At 44.5% G+C, this 12,987-nt stretch overlaps 1 protein-coding gene and 1 long non-coding RNA gene across 6 annotated transcripts in view; one reads left to right on the top strand and one right to left on the bottom strand.

The window, feature by feature from the left end:
- The window catches only part of TRIM36 (tripartite motif containing 36), a 58,795-nt gene that overhangs the window by 36,476 nt on the left and 9,332 nt on the right, over positions 1-12,987 (bottom strand). For 2 of the 5 annotated variants that reach the window (XM_028748317.2, XM_028748320.2), the window contains exons 2-3: positions 4,701-4,938; positions 3,171-3,200 (exon numbers count right to left, since the gene is read on the bottom strand). In XM_028748317.2, the coding sequence (XP_028604150.2) occupies positions 3,171-3,200; positions 4,701-4,938 (268 nt within the window). Of the gene's footprint in view, positions 1-3,170; positions 3,201-4,700; positions 4,939-7,605; positions 7,907-12,987 lie in introns of those variants that run through there. The other 3 variants (XM_028748318.2, XM_028748321.2, XM_028748319.2) reach the window with 2 other exon arrangements.
- On the top strand, positions 9,672-12,290 carry LOC114606278 (uncharacterized). The gene is made up of 3 exons (XR_003708815.2): positions 9,672-9,786; positions 11,748-11,791; positions 11,950-12,290. It is a non-coding gene; the product is annotated as an uncharacterized LOC114606278 (long non-coding RNA).

Raw genomic sequence — 12,987 nt, 5'->3', positions numbered from 1 at the left:
TCAATCATATTTCATATCCAAAAACAGAAGCGTCTGTGACACCTTAATGGCAAAGTGGGCTTTTATCCTCAAATCCTTATGCCATAACAAACGGGTACATTTTTCTTTAAGTATCACATGACTTTTGTTGCAGACCAGGACTAGCCAATGTCATGCCCTCCAGGTGCTTTGGACTACAACTCCCATCAGCTCCTGGCAGCATGGCCAATTAAACCACAGAGCCTAGGACTTGCTGATCAGAAGGTCAGCGGTTTGAATCCCCGTGATGGGGTGAGCTCCCTTTGCTCGGTCCCTGCTCCTGCCAACCTAGCAGTTCGAAAGCACGTCAAAGTGCAAGTAGATAAATAGGTACCACTCCTGCGGGAAGGTAAACGGCGTTTCCGTGCGCTGCTCTGGTTCGCCAGAAGCGGCTTAGTCATGGTGGCCACGTTTCCCTGTTTAGGGAAGCTTTTAATGTTTGATGTATTACAGTATTTTAATATTTTTTTGGAAGCTGCCCAGAGTAGCTGGGGAAGCCCAGCCAGATGGGCAGGGTATAAATAATAAATGATGATGATGATGATGATGATCCGGAAGCTGTACGCCGGCTCCCTTGGCCAATAAAGTGAGATGAGCACCGCAACCCCAGAGTCGGTCACGACTGGACCTAATGGTCAGGGGTCCCTTTACCTTTATGCAAGTTATAGTCCAAAACAAGGCTAAACTTTTTTCATATCTGGTTGATGAGAGTTCAGAAACTTCAACTGGTTCAGAACACAGCAGCCCTATTTTTAACTTAGGCATTCCATGTCATATTGGGATCTTTATAGAGTACTTGAAAGACTGTTTTCATCTGTATGTACCTGTCTAAAATTTATGAGTACTGCTACTGTGTTAGATATCCTCAGGTGCACCAACCTTCAAGGGGTTAAGTAAGTAGCAACCAGGGAGAAAGTTTTCAAACGTCATCCCTTCTTGCAGGCAGATTTGGCTGGCAACAAATATTTTATCATTAGGCAACAAGCTAAGACCTTTTTATTTTCCAAAGTTTGAGTGACTACTACTTTTATTGCCTTGCTCTGCTTTATATGATTTTAAATCACTTTTTACAGGGTTTTGTTTCGCCAATTTTGTTATTGTTTTATAATTAATTTTGCTGTAAATTGCTTTGGAAATTTGATTAGAAAAGTACTATGTACATATTTTAAACACAGGGGGGAAATATTGCAATAACTGTACTCTGCCCACTTTTTCCTCCATGCAAATATAAATGCAGAATTTGACCCAAAAAAATTTTTTTTGCTGCAAATAGGTCCTTACTACCACCTACTTTAATCTTCTTCCCACATGCAAGGCAAGGGTAGTATTAATAGCTGCAATTCATGCTCTTTTACACATATGCAATGAGTTTCACGTGAATAACAGAGCCTTCCTGTCCCCACAAAAGGTTTGTGTGTGGGTGTGTTTTTTTCTTAAGAAAAAACATTCTCACTGTTTAAAAGTATGATTTCCTACAGCAAAAGCCAGAAGAACTAGAAAAGGGATAATACATCTTTTAATTCAACCTACATTTTTTAATAAGCAATATCACCAGCATAATGAAGAATAAAAAGTAAATTTCCAGGGTGTATTTTGAAACAAAACTATGTTTTAAGGTCAGCTGGATTCAAGTTCAAAAATGAATGCTTGCTCTCCTCAGATAAAATATTTCCCTTAAGGATACGCGGGTATTCACTGACAGTTTAGGAATCAAACTTTGAGAAACCTTTATTTACATTATGGCAATGTCATTTTCCTTGAAGGTTAATAAATTTTACTAATCGATTTAGCATTGGAACCCTTTTTCAGGTCCATTCATGTCACTCTGGAATGCATTCATCCTCACAAAATGCACTTTAAAAGGAGAATATATATGTATCGGTAAGTCAAATATTTTGTAATCTGTATTTTCAAACACAACATGGGATATCAGTGAAGTAGAAAGTACCGTATTTTTCTGTGTATAAGATGCCCCCATGTATAAGACAACCCCTGGTTTTTTTAACCCAAAATTAAGAAATTAAGTTGTTTAGCTGGGGGGGGGGGTCACTTCTGCCGATTGTACACCTCGCCGCAGCCGCCAACTGTCTGCCTGCTCACCGCCACCAACAGCCCACCCGCCCACTTGCCACAGCCACATCCAATCGACAGCAGGCCTTTCCGCAGCCACCAATCACCCACCCAATTGCAGCTGCCAATCTCCTGTTTGCTGCTACCATTAATCGCACGTCCCCCCTCTGCATTCACTATCCGTGTATAAGACGACACCCAATTTTTGCCTGATTTTTTTTTAGCAAAAAACATCATCTTATACACGGAAAAATACGGTACTTATGACAGTTTTTAATGTTAAGGGGAGACTGAAGAACAAGCAATTCTCTTGTTTGGAGAAAAACTGTTAGCCTACAGATATGTAACACAGGTGTCAGATGAGCCTCCCAGGGGGGAGCATTCCACAGAGAGCTACAGCAGAAAATGCCTGTTCTCCTGTTGCCACCCTCCAGACCTCTTGTGGAGAAGGTGGAGTTAGTGCAACAAGCTCCCCCTGCACCCTCCCCAAATCTGCTCAGGAGGGTTGGGAGAAGCCCCAGTATAGCATGCTGGCGGAGGACATTGCACTGGGCAAGCGGAAATCGATTCCATTCTTATGGAATGATTTTCTTAGTGCTATGCTGAATTCCACCCTTTAAGTTGGCTTGTGTACACTAAAAATAGTTAAGATTAAGCAGAGTTTGTCCAACAAACAATAATACTATTTCAAGTTTAGCCAGCAATCTAAGTGTGACCTTGCCAATGGGGCTGCAATACTATACCATTTATCCAGCAGTAAACTCCATTAAATTCAATGGGACTTACTCCTCAGTAGAAACACAGAGAATTGCATTGTGGTTATACTATTCCTAAAGGATATTCTTTTATTTGTATTGATTCTTTTAGATTATGCAATAAGAGCTACCAAGTTGCACTCTTGAATCCAGTTGACCTTCATATCTGTTCCACAAAGATGAGAGTAATGGTTCCTCAACAATATTACCTTTATCCACCCACTAAGCTTGGACTTGACCACTGATGTCTAAGAGAAGTATAGGCAAACATATTTATTACAAGAGCCAAATACTAACTACTGCCATACAAAAGTGAAGCATTTCTACCTCTGCACCCAAGAGACCTCCTCTGTGAGGCTGTAAACAATGAACAGAAAATTGTTTTTAGAAGCTGGTTTACTATGGTATACTTAAAATAATGGGTCAGGTGCCCTTCTTCCCACTGCAGAACAGAAAAATGTAACTGCATGCACACTTACTTGCGTGTAAGTTCCACTGTGTTTGAGGGGACTTACTTCTGAGTAAACAAGGACCAGATCAGGCTGCACAATTGTTAGGAGGCATTGCGGGGAGAGAGCTTGATTTCATCTTATCATGTCTATTAATATCAAGTTGTCAATATCTCTAATTAAAAGGTGAGGGTTTATTTTAATACAGTTCTTGTTTCTTTAAAATTACAGAAGATAACTGTTACATTCTGAAGCATTTATTATTGGTTAATTATAATTGTCTTAGACAATCAATGTAACCTCAAACTTACTTACCATAAGGAGATTATTCATAACTCTATATCCAAACACAAACCCTGAACCAGTTAATTAGCCAATAGTTCATAGCCCTACTTAGGCACTTTATAACAGCAGCAGCACATATAGATTTATTAAGTAAAAGTTTAACATATGCAAACAGTCATATAAGCCCTTTTGAAAACACAAGGTATTCGAGTTATGGCATCTACCCCAGTAACAATACTAGTAAAATTTAGTTTCCGGTGTGTCAGGACTACAACTACCAAAAGTACAAGGAAGAACACTACTGCAAGATCCCTGGGAAATCTCCAGTTAAAAGGATCAGATAGCAGGTGATGGGAAAGACCTCTCCCTCAGATCCTGAAGAACTGTTGCAAATCAAAGCAGGCAATACCATTAATAGATAAATGGTAGTTGGACAAATTATCTTGCCCAGTACATGTCTAAAACCTATCTGGCAATTTTAGTTGGCTTTGTGAACAATTCCAACATCACACGGCAAACCAGATATAGCGGAGCATAGAAATGAGTGGGAGATTAAAGCCATGATCCTAAACACTCCTTTTTCGAATAACTGGTGAGCAGGGCTTATTTCCAGTAAGATGGATTTAGAGGTGCTATAAAGGGTCTAGAAATTAAATCAGCGCAAACACAAAATATATGCTTAGCAAAGTCAATTATAGGGAATGTAAACCCAATTGCAATACTACTAGAAATATACAATGGGCTCTGGTTTATTAGGGCAAATGGGGAACTGCGCCAGTCAGTCTCTACCTGCCTGTCTTCTTACCTACAACCAGTCCTCCTCCTTAGTCACAGCAATGTTTTTGTAAATTTCAGCAGGGAGGAGGATGGGGACAAAATTTGAAATAGTTGGCTCTGCCTGTCATTGGCCTTGGCTTCATTACTTTTGGTCTCCCTGCCTTCTGTTCCTTTAGGAACCAGCCACCACTACATGTGTGATCCAGCCCACTTCACTGCAAATCTAATAATAATATTAATACATCTTGACAATAATAAGAACTACCTATAGAACACTAAGGAATGTTACAATTAAAACAAAAAAGATTTGGCTTGTTCCAAATAAATTAGCGTTACCTTTACATACCTGATCTATTAACCCTGTCAATTCTATCCAAGCTAGGGGAATGCATTCGGTTGCGAGGGCTACTTTGATTGGAGGTCTCTGAGGCAGCATCATTGAACGAATCTTCAAGCGTAAAGTAGAGAATTTCTTTTACGCATTTGTGGCAGATACTATGTTGACAAGGGAGTATAAGTGGATGGGTAAATAACTCCTTGCATGCTGGGCAGATGAGCTCTCGTTCAATATTCTTAATGGTAACCTGGAAGCAAACAACAAGGAATGAAAAAAATTATAAGCAGCAGCAAGGCAACTACATAAACAAACAAAATATATATACTCATTTCATTTGCTATTTCAACCACAGAGCTTTATTTTTTTAAAAAGGAAGAGCAACTATATTTATTTGAGATTCAGTGTTCAGAAAGACTGCACAGGGTCCTATTTAACTTATGGATAAAAGGTAAAGGTAAGGTAAAGGAACCACTGACCATTAGGTCCAGTCATGGCCGACTCTGGGGTTGCTGCACTCATCTCGCTTTATTGGCCGAGGGAGACGGCGTACAGTTTCCAGGTCATGTGGCCAGCATGACTAAGCTGCTTCTGGCGAACCAGAGCAGCGCACGGAAACGCCGTTTACCTTACTGCCGGAATGGTACCTATTTAACTACTTGCACTTTGACGTGCTTTTGAACTGTTAGGTTGGCAGGAGCAGGGACCGAGCAATGGGAGCTCACCCCATCATGGGGATTCGAACCGCCAACCTTCTGATCGGCAAGTCCTGGGCTCTGTGGTTTAACCCACAGCGCCACCCGCATCCCTTGAACTTATGGATATGAGTGCACTAAAATAAATCTTAATGCCACAGACAGGACAAATATCCAAAGGAAAATCTCAGAAATTCCTATGTATTCTGAGGGTTGCACTTTCAGTGATGCCATGGTATGGCAGTAAATATCATAAGAAGTTACTACCAAAATGTTTTTACATATAGGAACAACTTTATATATTAAAGCAGTTGTATAATCAATTACTCTTCAAATATTCCATTTATGCAATTATAGTAAATTATCTCATTAAATTTAATTTCCTTGCAAGGCAAGTTGTATTTGGTAACCAAAGCACTTGAAATAAAACTGCCCCTTAAATAGACACTACTGTGCATGCCGCAGTTTGCTTTGCCTCTCTTCCAAAAGGACTCTGAAGAACAAAAAAGCACATTGTTAGGTAAGAGAGAAGAGATGTTTGTCCCAGTTACAGCTCAGTCAGAATAAGTTATAGCCTGGTTGAATAAATTAGGAGACAGACTCCGCAATGCCCGGCTCTTCGCCTTTGGGGAATAGGGCTTTGCGAACTGTGCTGCCAAAGCACAGTGAGTGATGATCAACCCTCCATTCATTCTCCAGAAACAAAAGCTGCACCTTCCTCTCATCCAATGAAGAGGGAGCAGAGAGATGGCGCTGAACATTAGTCCTAACACACTGACTGGAGAGAGAGTAGTTTTTAAGCCGGCTGAAAGTGGTCTGATTGAAGTAGCATCGCTTATGCTGCACAGACTCAAATTTCTTTTGTGCTACTATTGTTCTAGCTAAAAAGATTTTTGAAGCATTCCAGAGTCATAGTTCACACTGATCATTCCAGATCCAACTGCAAGTGGCTACTGAGTTACCATACCATCTATAATTTAATATGGATTCATTAGCCAAAATACTTTCCCGCTCTTTGAAGTGTTCTCCCCCCTCTACATTTTCAGTACATCCCAGAAAGGGGGCAGGAGGGGGGAGACAATGCAGCCCGTACAGGACATTCCAAATTAACGTGGATGACAGACATCAGCCCATGGATACTGCATCATCACTGCTATGTTTTCCCCATGCCTGCCACTCACTCTCATGCGGCTGGCCCCAATTATAAAGCTTCCACAGGTGACCCTAACACAAATGCATCTACTTTATTCCGCACACAGAGAAAAGCAGGGATTGTTCACAGCTTCTTAGCATGTGCAGCAAGCACCTTTGGCACACCCGTCGTCCTCTCCACTGCGCACCATTGTCTGATCCCACCCACGCCCAGAAATCCCTTAAGAGATCTGAAGAGACCCCTGGTCTGCCTGCAGCAGCTGACAGCTCCTCCTTGGGACAGAGTCCACCCAGCGGTCAACTGCAGCAAGCATGAGTTTGCACAACGCTCTGGGCGCACGGTACATATAGCGAGAGGGTACACACCCAAGTCCTGCTTATTGTACATGTCAAAACGAAGAAGAGATGGAGGGGGAGAAGTCACGCCCCACATAGGAGAGAATGAATATATATATATATATATATATATGGCAAAACCAGCAGCTGTAAAGCAAATGCTGGAAGAGGGCAGAGGAGGAGGCTGGGATATCTTTTTGCAGGCAGAGAAGCCAGCTCAACTCTGAGGTGCCTAGGTCCCTCCAGCCCCACCCCAAATAAAATATTTGATGGGAGCACCTCCCCCCCCCCCCAGGTTGATGGTCATTATTCCCTTTTAAATAGTATGTGCTGTGTCTTGTGATGGATTCTGCAGGTCATACCTTCCCCCCATGTTTTATTCAAGTTGGCACCCCTGATCAAGAAGCAAGGCACATGGGCGTAGCTGGGGTTTGTGTTGTGGGGTGGGGGGCAGGATTCATATTAGAACCTAAGTATTTTTTATTTATTCACTTGATTTGGGGGGAGAGGGACAGCTGTCCCTTTGGGGGGGGGCCTTGCCCGTGGCTTTGAGGGAGGCACCTAGGCAGGTAGCTCAACTACTCTAAAACTGGAGAAGAGCATTTCCTCCTCAGTCCCTGTAAACCTCCCTCACACACGCGCGCACACATACATACGTGCCCCCCACCCCGCCCACTCGTCTCCCTCCAAGAACTCCCGCCAGCCCCCCCCCTCCCTCCCTCAGGGCTACTCACGGCGGGTTCCAGCCGGTCCCCTTCCATCCTGGACACGCCACCGCCCCCCGCCGCCTCCGCTGCTCCCGAAGGGTGCCTGGCGCGCGCGTGTGCTCGCTTCTCTCTCTCTCTGCTCGCTTCGCTGCCTCTCTCGGGACCGGCGAGGTCCGCCCTCCCCGCTTTGGGGAGCGCGCGGCGCGAGGGAGGAAGACAGAGGAGGAGGAGAGAGGGGCGCGCGCGCGAAGCGGCTACGAGGCGCCCAGCAGCTGCCACCCGACTGCTGCCTACCCCCCTGAGGAAACTCCGGCGCTGGCCTGGAGGGTGGGGCGCGAGGGGAGGGGGAGGGGCCTGGCGCGGGAGGGGGCGGGGGGAGCAGGGCGGCGGCGGCGGGGGCAGCCTGGCAACCACGCCCACGACACAATGTGGGAGGGGCGGCACCTGGCACCTTTGTTGGCCACCTCAGCCGGGAGGCGGGTTGCCGGCGGGACTTCACTCCCCGAGAGGGGAAATGAGGCAGGCTGGGCGGGGACGACACGTGTACACGCGTACACACGCAGGAGCCAAATGTGTGGCGGAAAGGGGAAGCGAGCTGCGCCCCGCCCCGTCTGTCCCCTTTCCAAGTGCCAGAATCACGTTCACTCCGGAGAAAAGTGGCTTGTTCGCTCTTTCTTGCTCCCAAATCACCAAACGCACGTGCACACGCGGCTCGTAGCCAAAGCAAGATGCCGGCCAGTCTTGCTTCTCCCCGGCCTTGTGTTGCAACAGGGAGGGCTGCTTCTTCACCTGTTGAGTTGATGCCACGTGCAGCTGGGGTGACTGCAGGGGAGCTGAGCTGGGACACAGAGGGGGCTGGAGCTTTTCAAGCCACATAAACTGCTTTCAGGTTGCTTTGCGATATATAAACGTGATATACGTATAAAAGCGATATATAAACGTGAACTGACCTGCAGCCGTTACTACTACAGTAAAGGGAAGCCCGGAATGGTTTAGGGGCCCCGGAGAGTCCAGCCTCTAGGCTTGGAACTTATCAAGGGGGGGGGGGGTTGTAGTGTTTGGGCTTTGGGGGAATCGGCGCAGCCCTGAAAGCCCCATGCAAAATGGGCGATTCTGGGTATGGTGAGCCATCGGCTTTGTTTGGCTGGAAAGGACCACAAGGGCTCGGTTGCCTTAAGGGCAATGGGGATTGTTCCCCTTCATCCAAGACAATACATCCCAGGTGGCGGGTTATCTTTGCTGTAGTTCCTCTGCAAATGAAGTCAAATTATTTTGGCAAGCCCTTTTTCCAGGCACAAAAGAATGATCATGGAACCATGGAGGCAAAGGTGAAGCTTTTTAAATAGCAGTTTGTGCCGTGTCTGCACAAGAGTAATGAGTTGGCTCAAGTGAGTCACACAAACTTAAGATTGATAAGACTGTATTCTCAACAATGCTTCCCGGAGAATGATCCCTACTGTATCTAGTGACCAGCCTCTAAGTAAACATACACAGTTTTTCAGGGCTACCAACATAAGAGAGCCCAAAAAGAGGAGGATGAGGAGCGAATGGGCTGTACTTGTCTGTTTCTATCACTGTCAGTTCAATTAGATTAATTCTTAAGCTATCATTAACCATTCAGAACAGAGGGAAACAAATTCAGGGAACTCTATCTGAAACTAGGCAGCAGACCTCTCCTTTATCTACATCCAGCAAACTGAATCTCTCCATCAGGAGGAGGAGGAGGAAATACCATCTGTGCTTCCATAGGGTTCAGCTTCTAAAATCACATTGGATAGATTTTTTTTTTTTTTTAGACTGAGAGCCATTGTATTTGGCTCACATTTTTGGAAAAGGCTTAATTAAAGCATGTTGAATTAGAGTCTTAACACAAAGCTGACTTGACTACTCATCTTGACTTAAGATATTTCTTTATGGAATTCATTGTTTTGATAGCGTTGCATTTTCCTTTGCCAGTTTTCTCTTTTCCTTCAACAACTATTCAGATTGTTCACGCTCCTTGGCAGCGCTGGATCTACAAATTTTGCCTTAAGGAGCAAAGCTCTGCATAGCTGCCCTCCACCGTCTGCCCCTGAAAGAAGCAAAGAAGAAGAAGAAGAAGAAGAGAAGAGTTTGGATTTGATATCCCGCCTTTCACTCCCCTTCAGGAGTCTCAAAGCGGCTAACAATCTCCTTTCCCTTCCTCCCCCACAACAAACACTCTGTGAGGTAAGTGGGGCTGAGAGACTTCAGAGAAGTGTGACTGGCCCAAGGTCACCCAGCAGCTGCATGTGGAGGAGCGGAGACGCGAACCCGGTTCCCCAGATTACAAGACTACCGCTCTTAACCACTACACCACACTGGCTGGAGATGCAGGCTTTCATAAAAGAGGAAGACAAGAAGCTGCAGCAGCAATGACCAGGGCTGCCAGCAGCAGCAGCAGCAAAGTGGGGTGGGCAAAGGCAGAAACTCTTTCTTGCCTTCATTATTTTCACAGATCAGAACAGGGCAAGACAGTGGGAATCCTGGCAGGACAGATGCTGGGAGGGACAGGTGTCAGGCTGTGGGACATTTTTGTGACTCAGGTAGTAGAAGGGGCGGCTACCTCCTGCATGGCAGACATTAAAAGCTGCATGCCTGGCATCCTCAGCATGGCAGGGGGCAGCCCACCGCTTTTAAGCACCAGCCACCCTCTCACTTCCCCTTTGCGTTCCTGCTGCTTCAGCAAGAAAGTGAAGGAGCACTACAGCGTGTGAGAGTGGCACTCCATTGGCCTGCAATACATGCTCAGCAACATTCCAGCTGGGTTCTGCCTATTAGAACAGGATGCTGTTTTTGCTGCCGCCCCCAACCTGCCGCCTGAGGCAAATGCCCCCCCCCCTTTCCCCATTCAATCAGGGCCTGCTCCGTGAATTATTTAAGTTTGTAGGGGCACTTGATTCCACCATTGCTTTGCAATTCCCACCCAGACCACAGGACGATGATTTTTAAAAATACATTGTTTAGGGTCACAAGAGATAGCATAGTTTTTTATATTATCCACACTGCAACAAAGCACTTCAACTTTCTTATTAACATTTTGTCTGTTTGGCAAACCTCCCTATCCAGCACTGTGTTTGTTTTTGAAAGTTTACATACATATAAAGAGATGAACTAAAAATATTACTGGCTCCAGAGACATGTTCAGTCTCAGAAGAATGAAATTAGTCACCACTGCTTCAAAAAAATGGGGGAGGGGGCTGAAGAGGCTGGGGGGGGGGAAGACTTTCCACATTAAGCCTCAAAGTTTTAATCTTTCATATGCAAAAATGAATTAGTTTATGGCTAATTTCAAGAAAAACAAGCAGCCCATTCCCAAAAAATCTGGTGCATATATAGTCTTACTTGTGAACTTGCACGAAGTTTTAGAATGCTAGAGTATTCCAATAGCCAGAGTATTCCAGTGGGATTATTTCATAGAACAGCGGTACCTCGGGTTACATACGCTTCAGGTTGCATACGCTTCAGGTTACAGACTCCACTAACCCATAAATAGTACCTCAGGTTAAGAACTTTGCTTCAGGATGAGAACAGAAATTGTGCTCCAGCGATGCAGCAGCAGCGGGAGGCCCCATTAGCTAAAGTGGTGCTTCAGGTTAAGAACAGACCTCCGGAACAAGTTAAGTACTTAACCCGAGGTACCACTGTACATAAGTAGTACCCATAGATACCATACGCCGCCTGTTAGTTTTTGCTGAGCTACCAATAATATTCAAGGTTAACAGCAACAATCAATTGATATAGAATCATTGCTCAGTTGTTAGGGACCATTAAAAACAAGTCTTTCTTAGACTGCAGGGTGGGTGGGTGCACAAAGGCTGCTTGAGACTTAACACAACCAGTATCTATCTATTCACTGACCACAAGGCAACAATAGCTGCTTTTGCACGGACACAGGGACAAAGTAGATTCATTATAAAACTGGCAGATTTCTTGGCGGTCCCTCCCAACTTTTGTTATTGTCATGACTCCTTTGTGAAAAACTGCTTGCTCAGTCCTGTCACTAACAGATCAAAGGGATTAACCTGTTGATATGTTTGTTTGTTTGTTTGTTTGTTTGTTTGTTTGTTTTGGATTTAAGGAGCTCAATTATCTTGCTCTACTACTCCGATTAAAACTGCAATGAATTAAAGGTCATTTTACTTTCATAGGTAACAGAAGCATATTTTAAACTGCCTAGGACCAGGGCCATTGTGTAAGTATCTGCTCTTCTTAACTGTTTCAGTGGTAATATAATTTAAATTTCAAAGCTACTTGTAATATAATACCTTGAAAAGTTTGGCAATCCACTATTATCTCAGCAGAAAGACGAAGCACAAACCAAGTAGTTACAAATTCTTTTCTTGTTCTCAGATGCGCCAGATAGTCAATTATCCTGTTTTGCTCCAGGAGAACAAAGCATCTACAAAACTTCCCTAAGAAGAACAAAGGCACCATCCTTGGGTTGCATTTTGATGGAATATTTCTATTGTCTATTGTTTAGTGTCATATTTGAAACCAATTCAGGGTTTTAATCAGCAGGTTGATCTTCCAGTCCACGCCAGGAGACTTCTGACTGTTATGTAGGGATAAATAACACCACCTTTCAGCACAAGACTCCCAGGAAGATGTATACAGTAATTTAAAATAGCAGAACAACTACAGTGGTACCTTGGTACTCAAATGGCTTGGCTCCTGAACAAATCAGCTCCCGAATGCAGCAAACCTGGAAGTGAGTGTTCCGATTTGCGAACGTTTTTCGAAAGCCAAACGTTCAATGCGGCTTTCCATGGCTTTCAACTGAGTGCAGGAAGCTCCTGCAGTCAATTGGAAGCTGTGCCTTGGCTTTCGAACCGTTTTGGGAATCGAACGGTCTCCCGGAACGGATTAAGTCTGAGAACCAAGGTACCACTGTACAATAACCCCTCCCCCCAAAATAATACAAAATATCAGAGCAGCAGCTGTAATACCAGTGAGGTCAGTACAATCTCGCAAAAGCTTTAAGAATACAATGAATAGTGCAATCCTACAAATAGAAGCAAGCCCCTCCGAGGTCAGTGGGGCTTACTCAGAGGTAAGAATAGATATACAGAATTGCAGGCTAAAGTTCAGCTCCCACCCCCACCCTGGACACACACACATCTAATTTCCACTGGGATTCGACAAAGCAATTCTGATTCAGCAAAGGTCCTGGAGACATACACTGATTGTTCTGTTGTAATGATTACATTAAGAGCAGCATTTATATCTCTTGGGGGAAGGGAAGGCTGGCGTAAGAAGACACAGGAAACCAGGGCAGAAGATCCACAGACAGCACAATCTGCCCATCTTTACTCAAAAGTCTCAGGGCACTAGCCATTTGAGGGGGAAAGGGATTCTTGCAAAGTTCTTGAAGAGAGCTTTTTCTGTAAC

Source organism: Podarcis muralis, chromosome 11 (genome assembly GCF_964188315.1).
Source record: "Podarcis muralis chromosome 11, rPodMur119.hap1.1, whole genome shotgun sequence".
In the NCBI taxonomy this organism is placed as follows: Eukaryota; Metazoa; Chordata; class Lepidosauria; order Squamata; family Lacertidae; genus Podarcis; species Podarcis muralis.
Note: the sequence above shows the minus strand (reverse complement) of the source record. Positions and strands in the feature narration are given on the sequence as shown.